This window comes from Lissotriton vulgaris, chromosome 1_1, assembly GCF_964263255.1.
Source record: "Lissotriton vulgaris chromosome 1_1, aLisVul1.2, whole genome shotgun sequence".
Classification (NCBI taxonomy): domain Eukaryota; kingdom Metazoa; phylum Chordata; class Amphibia; order Caudata; family Salamandridae; genus Lissotriton; species Lissotriton vulgaris.
In genome coordinates this window covers 467,130,882-467,144,535 of record NC_141685.1, presented here as the reverse complement: position 1 = coordinate 467,144,535, position 13,654 = coordinate 467,130,882, and the positions used below count along the sequence as shown (strand labels likewise).

Sequence of the window (13,654 nt, the reverse complement as noted above, 5' to 3'; positions counted from 1 at the left end):
TCTACCTGCAGGGTTGAGGTCTGAGCACCAGATCTTTTCCTGCTTGCGACAAGATTGCCTCAATCTTCTCAGTCTATCAGACAAGGGACAGAGCGCTTTTTTCTCTCTGCATAATTCTCCTTAAAGGGAGTTAAAGTATCCATGGCTGATAAAAGCCAATTGGAGAAGTCAATAGCCGCAAAGTTAGCGTCCAGGTGAAGAGGACTATGATGGTTTTTAAGTAAGTTGAGAAGAGCCTCTTTACTAATTCGACTAAGATTTCTCTTTTTCTCAATGACCCTTTTATTGAGTGGGATATTACCCCATACAGGGATCTGGAGGTTTAAAGGGATGGCATAGTGGTCTGACCAGGAGAGAAGTATAGGCTCTCGTACCATGATGCGGGAGTCATTAGAAAATATGCCATCTAATATATGTCCCGCTACATGCGTGGGGCTCTTGACCAATTCTGACAGACCACAGCAGCCTAAAGATTCCACGAGATTTCTAGTATACTTACATAAAGTATTATCAAGGTAGAAATTAAAATTACCCAAAAGGGTAAGAGTAGGTCTTGACAGGTACGGTTCTATAAGGTTGCTAATATCCTGGCTAAATGGTCACCTTCGTCCAGGTTGATGGTAAGTCACAATACCTGTGAAGCTTTCAGTTGGATGAAATGACATTGAGATGTATGAAGCCTGAAACAGATCAAGAGATGTAGTGATTGGGTCGGTGCAACAGGTATAGTTATCCTTATAGAGAATGCCGAGACCTCCACCCAATCTGCCTACCCTGTAGAGCACTCCAACCAGTAAAACCATAAATATATACTCAAAACTCTCTAAAGAGTTAATCAGTGCTAAATCTTGTTGAACACAATTGAAGCATTTTTTTTTAGCTAAAGTTTAATGATTGTTAACAAGCTCCACTAAATAAACAATTGCCTTTTGTTAACTGCTTTCAATTAATTTATTTTAGTCAAAGTCCTGGCAAGCATACAAGTCCTGTTTGGCAGTTGAAGTGGCTGGACCAAGACAGGTGCACTTTGGGAGAAGACAAGGGAGAAATGCTGATCTCTGTATCTGCAGATGGCAGAATAACGAGGTGGTATATGAGGAAAGGATTAGACTCCACTGGTAAGCCCACCCTTTAACGTGCTGGCCAAAACAATATCTATCCGTCTGTCTGTCTGCCTCTCTGTCTTTCTGTCTGTCTGTCTGTCAAGAGAGAATAGAAGAGGGAATGCTTTATGGGTAACGATGTAATATGGTATTATATTGTCATTGAGGAACATTCATCGTAAACCACAAAGGTGAAGGCACTGGGTTTCTAACTTCCACCATAACTCAAATATGACAGTAAAGGACAAATATTACGCCAGATAGAAGGTATGTATTTTTTTCACTTCATAGTGCAGCTAACTGTGGACTTTGATGTCAATTAAAATGTTTAGGTTTTGGTAACCAATGGTGAGGTTCATGGATGAAAATAATACTGTTGGAAAATGTGCTGCATTTTTACTGTATAATTTAGAAACCTTACTAGATAATATTGTCCTGTATGCCATATAATCCTAGCAGCAGAACAATAGTTAAACTCTGCAGCATGCTTAAGGGCCTGTCATTATGATGATGAAATTAAAATTTTACAAGGAACTGTGAAATATTTATCATATTTCACAGTATTCACTGAAATGCAACTGGTTATACCACTTCATTTTGTGCAATTAAAACACCTAAACGTGATATATTTTATTTTTATACAGTATATTGTAGTACATATTTAAAAATGATAATAAGATTCCTCAGTCTATCCTCATTATGCGTAAATCACTTTGTGCTGTTGCATATTCACACAGTGGCATTACGCATCTTAAGAGGGCCTCCCTGCAAAGTACAGGGAGGGAGCCCCTAATGCTCCGGACCCATTCTGAAAGTGGCGGCTTCTCCGCAAATGGTGGAGAAACGTCACCCGACTGCTTGCAAAAAAAAAAAAATAATGATAACACAACGTTAATAACATTACGTTATCATCGTTTTATTTTTAGTACGAACCAGGTTAGGGTGGGGAGGGGCTGGGCTATGTAACAAGTAGTGGCAGGTATGGTTGGTGCACTTAACTTAGCATGTTTGTATGGCTGGCTGTCTTGGATCAGCCAAAGAGACATGTGCACCTAGCATTTCTCCACCCAGCTGTATTGCACATCTGGGTGGAGAACGTGCACAGGCTCCTGCTCCCACTCCCACTCCCTCTTTGAGCGCAGTACCAGGCCAATCAGACCAATCACAATGCTGCTGTCATCCTGGTGACAGCAAAATCGTGATTGACTTAGGGAAGTGTGGTATCCTGGTTTGGATGCCATGTCCCTTTCTCACTAACCTGTCTTGTAGCTCAGCCTATGTGGTTGAATGGTGGAATGTTGGAGTAAGTCTGGGAGCCTGTATGCTGCCGGGAGCCAGGAACAGAGAGAGGACGGAGTAGAGTGGCAGCTATACTCAAGTAAGGAGGATTTCATTTAATTTATTTATTTTAATCACCATCCCCCAGCCCCAACAAAAATTGCCTTTTTGTTCTCCAGAAAGTGCCAATTTTAGCTTCACCAAGTCCTAAGCTAGTTTGTGTTTCTTCCATTTAGTTTGCAATTTTCGACAAATTCTCTTGCATCTGCTGAAATGTAGTTAGACCATTGTATGGATGATTTCTGATTTTATGTTTTTTTAAGAGGCACAGTGTCATCAGATATTTCTTTATTCTTTTAAGTAAACAACAACTAATGTTTATTTCCAAGCACATTTCTTCTCCTGCTCTTGGCCACCTGCCAGTGAAACAAATGACTGTGCTGTATTAACTTATAGATGCACTTTTTTAAATTATATTTTAAGGCTGGACATGAACGTATTAGCTCACATCTTGAATGCATCTTCATCAAGTCCATGAGCATTCAAACAGCATTATAAGACATGATAAATGTACAACTAATCTAAGGAGTCTCAGTGATCTTAATTCTATGGAACATTTTCATTTAATAGTGAACAAATGAAATGAATTCCTGGTTATTATTAATAAACTGATTAAGTTGATGTAGAGGAGGATGTAACGCCTCTTTGTCCCCCTCTGCACCCACTAAACACTCACCAATAAAGCTATCCATATTGTCAGTACAGCTCAACAGAATAAGTACAGGCAAATAGAAGGATCAAACTCCTCCCACCTTTGTTCTCTCAGCATTAAGCATTGTCAAATGGCCCATGGGGACATTGTCGTCTTCCCTATGTTAACATGAGCACTCTGACGACTGCCCCATGTTGGGCGCCATGTTGCAAGGATCGTGCACAAAACACTGGACAGTCTGCAGTGTGCTCATGCTAACATAGGAAAGACAACAATTGTGGGGCAACATGTTCACAATTCTTTGTTACTACCCTCTCCATTATGTGTTTCCACTAATTCTATTGAACTAAGCAGTTCTTCTGAGAATCAGACTTCACAAGGCCAAGATTTTCTTAGTGGTTCCAGACTGGGCTGGGAGAGTAGACTGTGATTTCCTGATCCGTTTCAGTTGGTGCAAGATTCTTCTTGGCATCTCAAAAGTCAGGAGTAACTCCTGGCCCAGAATAGTGAGTTGTTTCATATAAACCTTAAATCACTAAACCTTGAGGGTTGCCTATTGAATGGTTAACCCTAGCCAAGTTCAATTTCCATGCAGAATTGATAGTTTTCTTGCTGCAAAGTAACCATCCAGTAAGAACATTTACTCTAGTAGATGGTTAACTTTTGAATACCTGTGTAAGGCCAGCTCTTGAGATCCTTTTAAGGTGATGTTAATGCTATCCTTCGATTTGCACTGGATTTCGCAGAAATGTGTGTTCATATAGATATACACAAAAGTATTTATCCTGTGCAAAAGTTCAGTAAAGTTCAAATTCCACAGATAAGTAGTTGTAGAGACTTCTTCTTTTCATTCCAAGCGTCCATTACCACATTCACAGTGTTACAGCCAATCCTTCATCATTATAATTGAAATCCTGTGTTCAAAACCTCATAGACACCGAAGTCTAGTCAGAAAAACAGTTATCGCCGATGTAGCCAATACATATTTCGTCTGGGGTCAATCTTCCATTGACTTCCTCAGTATTAAAATAAAGCAAAACACCATAACTGTCTGTACTGGTAACCCAGGCCAGGGTTAGTATGGTGTGAAATTCCAAATCAAGAGACAAATAGGAACAGTTATCATAAATGTTAAAATTAAAGGTAAAGTAAGAGGAAAGGAAGATAATAAGGGTATCATAGATGAAAGTAATTACCTCAAACCAAAGTTTATCCAATATGCCACCAAATAAACATTCTTATTAATCATACCACAACTGAAGCCCAAAAAGGGCAAGTAAATAAAAATATTGCAAGACCAAACAACATAGTGCCAGTGTGTGAGCGAATGTCAACTCACTACATTAATCCATGTAAAATCAAATTACCTCTCCAGCGAAAGGCATATATTTGCTTCAATACCTAGTCACAAAATGATATTATTGGTCAGGGTCTTGTGAGCAAATAGTAAAGAATCATAAAGTCCATACCTAATACTCAAATAGGTCCTTAGTGATAGTTAGTTATCAATATGTATTCTGTAAAAAATAATAAATCTTGTATTACCAAAATGCTATATTCACATGAATTGTAACAACCATAAACTAGGAACAAATGTATATTTCACATAGGAACCAACGTAAACTAGGTACCCAATAGTAATCTGTGTAATCCATGAAGAATAAGTCCCATAATAACACCATGCTATATCCTCAGAAAGTCATTACAAAGGTAATCTCAATACAAACATATAAATCACGTATTACAAGTGTCACAGAACAGCCTAATAATGCACAAAGTAATATTGCACAGAAAGTAACACCTATGATAACCACCGAGATTAAAGGTTCAAAACACTAGGGATCTCAAATTAGTGCTGTTATCTGTTGGTCTCCATGTGTTTAAATTTACAGTAAAGAGGGACCATTCATGAAAAATATCTTACGTCCTGATCAGAAGGAGAGTGCTTCTTTATGAAACAGTGTCTCTGTAATGCCTGATGTGAGGGGTGGAAACCGGTAACTCAAGCTGATACAAAATGAGGCCCGTTGGATTATGAAATGACATGCTGTTGACAGGGGCCTTAACATGGGTAATGAATGCCAATACTTCTTGGGTACTTAAGTGCATGCTATCTATCCTTATTCTCATACTAACATACACCTTCGGTACCTTTTACCATCTATCAACATAGGTAATGTGATGCTAATAGAATATGCCTCTACGTTGATATCCTAAGGCTGTAGTTTAAAATCTTGCTGTACACGAGCTACCTATTTCTTTGATTCAAATCAGGGAATCCACAATCTACCAGCAGCATGTTGACCCAGGGGTTCCCGCCTGTTTTTTTGCTAAAATAAGAGGCTTAATGAGAAATGAGATTGCTGCAAGGCGGCTTCAAGGAGGGTTGCCGGTCACGTAGCTTGCTTGTAACGCTGTGTTAATTGCCCTATTAAGACTAATTCAGCTTAACTCGATTAACTTTCGTCTCTGATTACCATACCAAGCATTTAATTTGCCCTACATTTAGGGAACTAGACTGGCAATTCTATTGTTCTAGTCCACCCATGAGACTTGTATATAGAACTCTATGGAGTCCTGAAAGCGTCTGTACCATTTGTCTACCATAACTAGCCTGAAAACTATGAGGTTGATACCCCCAGCTCTACCCGCCGGGTGCTGATGTTGTAGCTCACCATTGCACAGATAGGTGAGTGCCTTAATTCTGTATATACAAGGAGAATATTGCTGTTGAATAGTGATTTTAAATCGTGTTTTCCCACATGAGCATGCCACTCACTATGCTCACCATGGATGACACCGTCTGTTTTTATCACATGTCAGGGACACCTTCACTGGCATGCAACACCGAGTGTTTGTTAGGTACCTTATTATTGTATGTGGAGCATAACCTGTTGTGATTTGCTTTCTTTTGTCTCCCAATCTAGGCAAAAACAGCACAACACAGGTACACCTTTCCCTTTCCAGTTAATACAATTAGAATTCAAAAGGAGAAAAAGGCACTTTGTAGACAGTTAATACACTTCAAACTCTTGTTGATATTGGTCCTAAAGAATCGCTAGTCAGTGGACAAGTAGCGAGAAACATGTCGACCTATTGATTCTACAACTAGTCTAGTCTCGTACCAGGGTACTTTAATTCCCTTCAAGTCTAATCTAGATCTCTTTTTAATTTGGAGCAAGGGACCACTAGAATAAACCTGATCCTGGTACCCTCTGCCCCAATTTTAACCACCACTACGTCTACATAGCACTGGCCCCATACCCACACTTCACCCACATGGCAGTTGGATAAAAGATCCCCGCCAAAGAGCCCCTCTTTGAGGTGTTGCCCGTTGGGTATTGCATCGCCGACCCAACGAGGAGCATTGCCGATGATGAAGCATGACACCTTCAAGGGTGTGAGAGGCCACTATATCCAACATATTGGATACCCACCCGTAGGCTCCCATTGGGCCGACTGCGCCTGTTCTAATACTAACGGACCGAACAGTAAACAAACCTCAATCCTTCATTAGGAACAGCCTGGTACCTCTTTTTGTTTTTGTTTATGTAATATAGTAATAACAAATGATTCTAACATGTTATTCGATTTTGACCATGAATGTCTCTGTACTACAAATATTTTAGATCTCGATAATCGCATGTAAGTGACATGCCATTATGAATATAATGAATATTTATTATCTTACTGTAGGTTTGTGTTTATTACCTTACTCCTGGCTAGTAATTGTTAATTTGAGTACTTCAAGATGGCGCCTATGTTTGCACGTCACATTTTTAATTTTTCAGTGATAGTTCGCTTATGAATGAAAATGTTTGCACTTCCGGTATGGCTCTTAGGTACGCCAAGTCTGAAATCTTCTGTGATAGTCTGTTCACGTATGCAAACATTTGCACTTCCGGTATGGTCCCCTCTAACTATGAACCAAATCATACGGAGACCTAGAGTGTGATTGTAACATTTGGAATCACTAGTGTTTGTTTTCTATCAATGTCAAGTATACGTGAATGCCTTGACTAGGGGCTAATATTGGTTCTCTTGGATGCCTAATATATGTGAATGATATGATTATGGGTTCATATTTGTTGACATGGTACTTAAAGATGGTGCTTACGTACGGCAGGTTTTTGAACAATTTTATGTTAGTCCCCTCACAAATGGAAGCAGTCTGTACTTTAGGTATATATAGAGAATCAAGTATGGTGTACATGCGACACACCGCTGTTTCAGAAAGGAGCACTCTAACTCCTATCATGACTCAAAGTAAGCTATTTCTTTCAGATATTTCTCATGAATGGTCACTCTTAACTATAAATTTAAACACACGGAGACCAACAGTATGAGAGCACAAATATGAGATTATTAGTGTTTTGAACCTTTAATCTTGATTCTTATCATAGGTGTTACTTTCTGTGCAATATTACTTTGCACATTATTACGCTGTTCTGTGATGCTTCTAATTTACAATTTATATGTTTGTAATGAGATAACCTTCTTAATAACTTTCTGTGAATATAGCATTTTGGTAATATAGGCAGTCATGTCCGGAATGATTTGCGGGGTCACTTGGGGGGGTTTACTTTATGTTTTAATTTCTTTATTATTTTTGAATGAATAATAACAAAGGTGCAGGGATGCACACCAATAATTCCTCCATGTTAATCCATCGTAGTTGAAATATAGGTGCTCACCGGATATGTGCCTTGCCATGAGTGGCTCATGGATACTAAACAATGGTATGTGGGGCAACATTATTCCCCAAACCCAGTTGCACAGCTCAATGTGAGTATATACATCGTCCCTATATCCTGTACTCATTGGTACTCCATGTACTCCGTATTTTTCACAACTTCTTGAAGTTTCCATCAAATTAATTCCACACGTGGGGTATCATGCTATTTTCAAGGCTTCTCATGTTAAAAATGTGCCCATCCGGACCTCAGTCAAAAACACGAACAAACTCATGATTCGTCCAAGGCAGTGTTTATTGGAACCCAATCGAGCTTTGTGAGCCCTTCTTCAGGGCTAACTACAAATGACAATAAAGTATTCACCGTTATTACATTATTCATATTTGTATTTAAATAAAAATCCATATTAGCCAGATACCAATTATTCAATCCAAGTATCCCATTACAATGAACATGTCAGATTGGTCCAATTCAGCATTTACATAAACATCTTTAATTGAACCTCACAAGTATCCCTAAGTGTTTGGAAAAAAACAGTTACTTGCACCTTTCTTCCCCTCAATGGTTTCTGTAACATCTCCTCTTATGTTTTCAGAATACAGCCTCACTGCTCAACCTCAACAGGCACGCCATAGACCTATGGAATCTACTAGACACCATCTCTCCAGACGTCGCCTTCCTAACAGAAACATGAATGAACGCTTCCTCCGCCCCAGACATCACCATTGCCATCCCAGAAGATTATAAGATCATACGCAAGGACCGTACCGGCCACACAGGAGGAGGAATCGCTATCGTCCATAAAAAATCCATCCACATCTCAACCAGCTCTGACGTCAATCTCGCCAACTCTGAACACCTTCACTTCCAGATCCACATCGACCCCAAGACCACACTCAGAGGCACCCTCCTTTACAGGCCACCAGGATCCCGCGCACAATTCAGTGAAGACATCACGGACTTCATCACTCCACACGCGCTCCCCTCCAAAGATTACATCCTTCTGGGAGACCTCAACTTTCACCTTGAAAAGAACAATGACCGCAACTCCACCACCCTTTTGGACAACCTCGCCAACCTCGGACTTAAACAACTTGTCACCACCCCCACCCACATCGCAGGTCACACTCTCGACCCTATCTTCACCTCCAGCAATCACGTCTCCTTCAGCCACACTACGGCTCTCCTCTGGACTGACCACAGCTGCGTTCACTTTACCTACAACAAGCCCAAACCCATCAACCACCCCCAACCAACTCTGCAAAGAAACTGGAACAAAATCACCATCGACCAGATCTCCTCATCGCTCCTTCTAAACACCCCAGCCCACTCTTCAAACCCCGACCAAGCCGCCACCAACTTCACCCTATGGTTATCCAACAGCGCCGACATCCTAGCACCACTGAAAAAACGACAAAGCAAACCTGGCAGCAAGAAGGCCTCATGGTTCAACGATGATCTTAAGAAGTCCAAGAAACTTTGCCGCTCCCTTGAGAAGGCCTGGAAAAAAGACCCAACCACCAGCACCAAGGACGCCTTCAAAAACGCCACCCGCATACACCACCAACTAATCCGAAAGGCCAAGAAAACCGCCTTCAAGGATCGACTAGATAACAACGCCCATAACAGCAAGGATCTCTTCAACATCGTCAAGGAATTTACCAATCCCTCGGCCAACTCCAACGACATCACCCCCTCTCAAGCCCTCTGCGACTCCCTAGCTTCATTCTTCCACAACAAAATTGCAGACATCCACAACAGCTTCGACAACCAACCCGGAGACCAACCCACCCAACCATATGTTGACCATTCACCCCCCTTGAACATCCTTAACGACTGGAACCCAATCTCCACTGAGGACACCATCCGCCTGATGAACTCCATCCACTCGGGATCCCCCACTGACCCATGCCCTCACCACATCTTCAACAAAGCAGACTCCATCATAGCACCGCACCTCCGAGACGTCATCAACTGCTCCTTCAACTCCGCCACCTTCCCGGAAAGCTGGAAACACGCTGAACTCAGCGCCCTTCTGAAAAAACCCACAGCGGACCCCACCGAACTCAAAAATTACCGCCCCATCTCGCTCCTTCCATTCCCGGCCAAAGTCATCGAGAAAGCTGTCAACAACCAGCTCGCCGCCTTCCTCGAAGCCAACAAATCCCTCGACTCCTCACAGTCCGGCTTCCGAGCAAAACACAGCACTGAGACCGCCCTCATCGCAGCAACAGACGACATTCGAACTCTACTGGACAATGGAGACACAGTCGCCCTCATCCTCCTCGACCTCTCCGCAGCCTTCGACACAGTCTGCCATAGCACCCTTCTACAGCGCCTCAGAAACATCGGAATCCAAGGAAAAGCACTTGAATGGATCACCTCGTTCCTCACCGGAAGAACCCAGAGAGTCCGCCTTCCACCATTCAAGTCAGAGGCCACTGAAGTCATCTGCGGTGTTCCACAAGGATCCTCACTCAGCCCCACCCTCTTCAACGTATACATGAGCCCCCTCGCGGCCATCGCCCGCCAACACAAACTCAACATCATCTCTTACGCGGATGACACTCAACTGATCCTATCACTCACCAATGACCCTAGCACCGCCAAAACTAACCTACACGAAGGAATGAAAGAAGTTGCCGAATGGATGAAACACAGCCGTCTGAAACTGAACTCAGATAAAACAGAAGTCCTCCTCTTAGGTACATCCCCCTCCGCATGGGACGACTCTTGGTGGCCAGAAGCCCTTGGAAAAGCACCCATCCCGACAGACCACGCACGGAACCTAGGCGTCATCCTGGATTCCTCACTTTCAATGAACAGACAAGTCAACGCCGTCTCCTCATCCTGCTTCAACATTCTGCGCATGCTCAAAAAAACATTTCGCTGGATCCCCACCGAAACTAGGAAAACGGTCACCCACGCTCTGGTCACGAGCCGACTGGACTACGGAAACACCCTCTACGCAGGTACTACCGCTAAACTCAAGAAAAAACTCCAACGAATCCAAAACGCCTCAGCCAGGATCATATTAGACATCCCGCGTAAAGAACACATCTCTGGTCACCTGAAAAACCTCCACTGGCTTCCCATCAATAAGAGGATCACTTTCCGGCTCCTAACCCACGCACACAAAGCACTCTACAAAATCGGACCAGAATGCCTCAACACTCGACTGTCCTTCTACACCCCCTCCCGCCAACTACGATCTTCTAACCAAGCCCTCGCCACTGTACCTCGCATCAACAAAACCACCATGGGAGGTAGATCCTTCTCCTACCTGGCAGCTAAAACATGGAACTCACTTCCCACTTACCTTCGCCTTACCCAGAACCACCTAGTATTCAGAAAGCAACTTAAAACGTGGATATTTGACAAGTAATCCCCCACCCCTCCCTAAGCGCCTTGAGACCCTCTGGGTATGTAGTGCGCTATATAAATTATCTGACTTGACTTGACTTACTAGTGATACCGTATGTCCTAATCATAGCTTTGACAAATACTAGTGCATCCTAATTCAAACGTTAAAAATGTAAATACTTGGATGTATATTCAAATGCACCATTAACACAAACTTACAAAACGAACAAGGTATTCCACCGTGCGTGCGGATAAATATAATGTCAACAAGTATAGTTCCTATTTGTCCGTTTTTCCTGCTGGGTGTTGCATTTGAATATACATCAAAGTTTTTACATTTTTAACGTTTGAAATTAGGATGCGCTAGTATTTGTCAAAGCAATGATTAAGACTGTTTATTATTTTTGAAATAAGAAGAATTATTGCAATTTTCGCCATGATATAATACATCTGTTGACCCTGAACACAGGGTGGTTTAATGCAAACATTACAAGCCACCCACTCTGTCCTCACCCCCAAAGATGAAAAAAAAACAGAAACGTAAAACTAGTAAGAGGAAAGGAAAGTTCCCCTCCAAGATAATTTCCATTAATAGGCCCCCTCGATCGGACATGACGAGTTAGATGTAGCGTCCACTTTAAGCTGTGTAGGTTCTGAGAGTCCTACAAAGCGCAGGTACTTGGGGCAGGTTAGTTCCCTGAATTAGGAGGTTAGTATGGCCAAGAATGGTTCAGAAACATCTTGAGAGGAGGTTGTCTGATTAGCTAGAGTGAAGGATATTTTTTCCATACCCAAGATTCTCCATAGGTGGTGTAACCATCCCACATGTGTAGGAAGTTGTGTTGTCCCCCAGTGTGCTCAAAATGTTCTGATGGGCTGCACCTTGAGTAAGGGCTAATTGTTGGCTCTTGCCCGCCTTGATTGGAAAGGTGATAGCATTTGGTAGGCCCAGTAAGATATGGGCTGGGAAACTAGGGATTTGGGTATCGAAGTGTTGGTCGATGTTGTCCAGCACTTGCGTCCATTGGCTGGTAAGTTTAGGGCATTCCCATAATAAATGGGTCAGTGTGCCTTCAGTCTCTCCAGCATTTTGAGTCTTTGGCCGGGTTGCCTCTATGCATTTTTTAGATACCAGTAACTAGCCATTTTAATTGCAGTTTCCATACTAGAGACATTGCGGGCCTTGTGGTGGGCTCTGTTATATATATATATCAGACAATTCTTTCTCTGTGAGACTTCTCCCGACTTCTCTCTCCCACCTTAGTTGCCCTGAGGATTTAGCGTCCTTGTGTACCTCTCAGGCTGTATGGTTCACTGATGAGGCGGGAATCTGTAAGTTTGGTTACCAACCATTTTTCGAAGGAAGTGAGGTGTCTCTGTGCCTTTTCCCGCACTTCAGGTTGCAATACCCAGTGCTTAATCTGTTGGTACCGGAAGCGTTTGGATTCGGGGAGGCCGTGCTGTGAATGGAAATCCTCAAAGGTTAGCAGACCATCTACCTCAAAGACATGGCCGAAAGATCGGCGACCCTCTTCAGACTACTGGTTGGAAGACTTTGTTGCTTGTCCAGGTGTAAAAGCCACATTTCCCACGAAAGGGGTGAGAGGTGAGGGGAAGGTCGTCAGACCCCAAGCAGTAGAAACTTTGACCCATGCTCTAATGGGAGCCCCTGTGACCTCCGACAGATAGATGCCTTGAGGGCAGTGTTGAGGAAGGGAATCTCCCACAAGGATCGCCGCGCTACTGCCTTAGCCAATGCTTTTTGGATGCAGGACGAGACAATTCCACGAACGTTTGTAATTGTACAGCCGAGTAGTACTCCTACAGGTTCAGGATGGCCAAACCTCCCTCTCTTGGGGACCGGCAGCCCAGGTCTCTATTACGCCTTGAGCGCTTATTGCGCCAGATAAAGTGTTCCAGGTACCTCTGCAGAGAACGTAAAACTCTGGGTGTGGGTTCTAGAAGAAGAGCCTGAAAGACGAACAAAATCTTTGGCAGGATTGTCATTTTGACCACCGCAATACGGCCCAGCCACGACAAAGAATATGGCCTCTATCTAGGCAAGTGTTCCCTAATCGGCTGGAGGAGTTTTCTATAATTAAGTGAGGTGGTATGTTGCATATTCGTTGCCAATTGTATGCCTAGGTTTGGTATAGACTCCATGGCCCATAGTAAATTGTATTTGTTCTTCAGGGCTGTTAGCGTGGATGCAGACAATGATAAACTAAGTGCCTGGGATTTGTGGACGTTCATTTTGAAACCTGTCGCTTGTGAAAATGAGTCAAGCTCTGCCAAGAAAGCGGCAAAGATACATGAGGGTTTTCCAGGGTGGCTACTATGTCATCTCCGTACAGGCTGATCTTATGGTGCTCCCCACCGAACTTCACCCCAGACACCAGAGGATTGTCTTGTATCATCTGAGCCATTGGCTCAATATAGAGAGCGAAGAGGAGTGGCGAAAGGGGAAATCTCTGCCTTGTGCCCTGCTGAATTGAGAAAGGGGC

At 42.8% G+C, this 13,654-nt stretch overlaps 1 protein-coding gene across 1 annotated transcript in view; it reads left to right on the top strand.

Annotated features, from left to right (window-relative positions):
- DNAI4 (dynein axonemal intermediate chain 4) overlaps window positions 1–13,654 on the top strand; it is a 641,148-nt gene that overhangs the window by 480,074 nt on the left and 147,420 nt on the right. Inside the window, exon 12 of the mRNA XM_086953805.1 lies at window positions 961–1,118. Coding sequence (XP_086809931.1) covers window positions 961–1,118 — 158 coding nt within the window. The remainder of the gene's footprint in view (window positions 1–960; window positions 1,119–13,654) is intronic.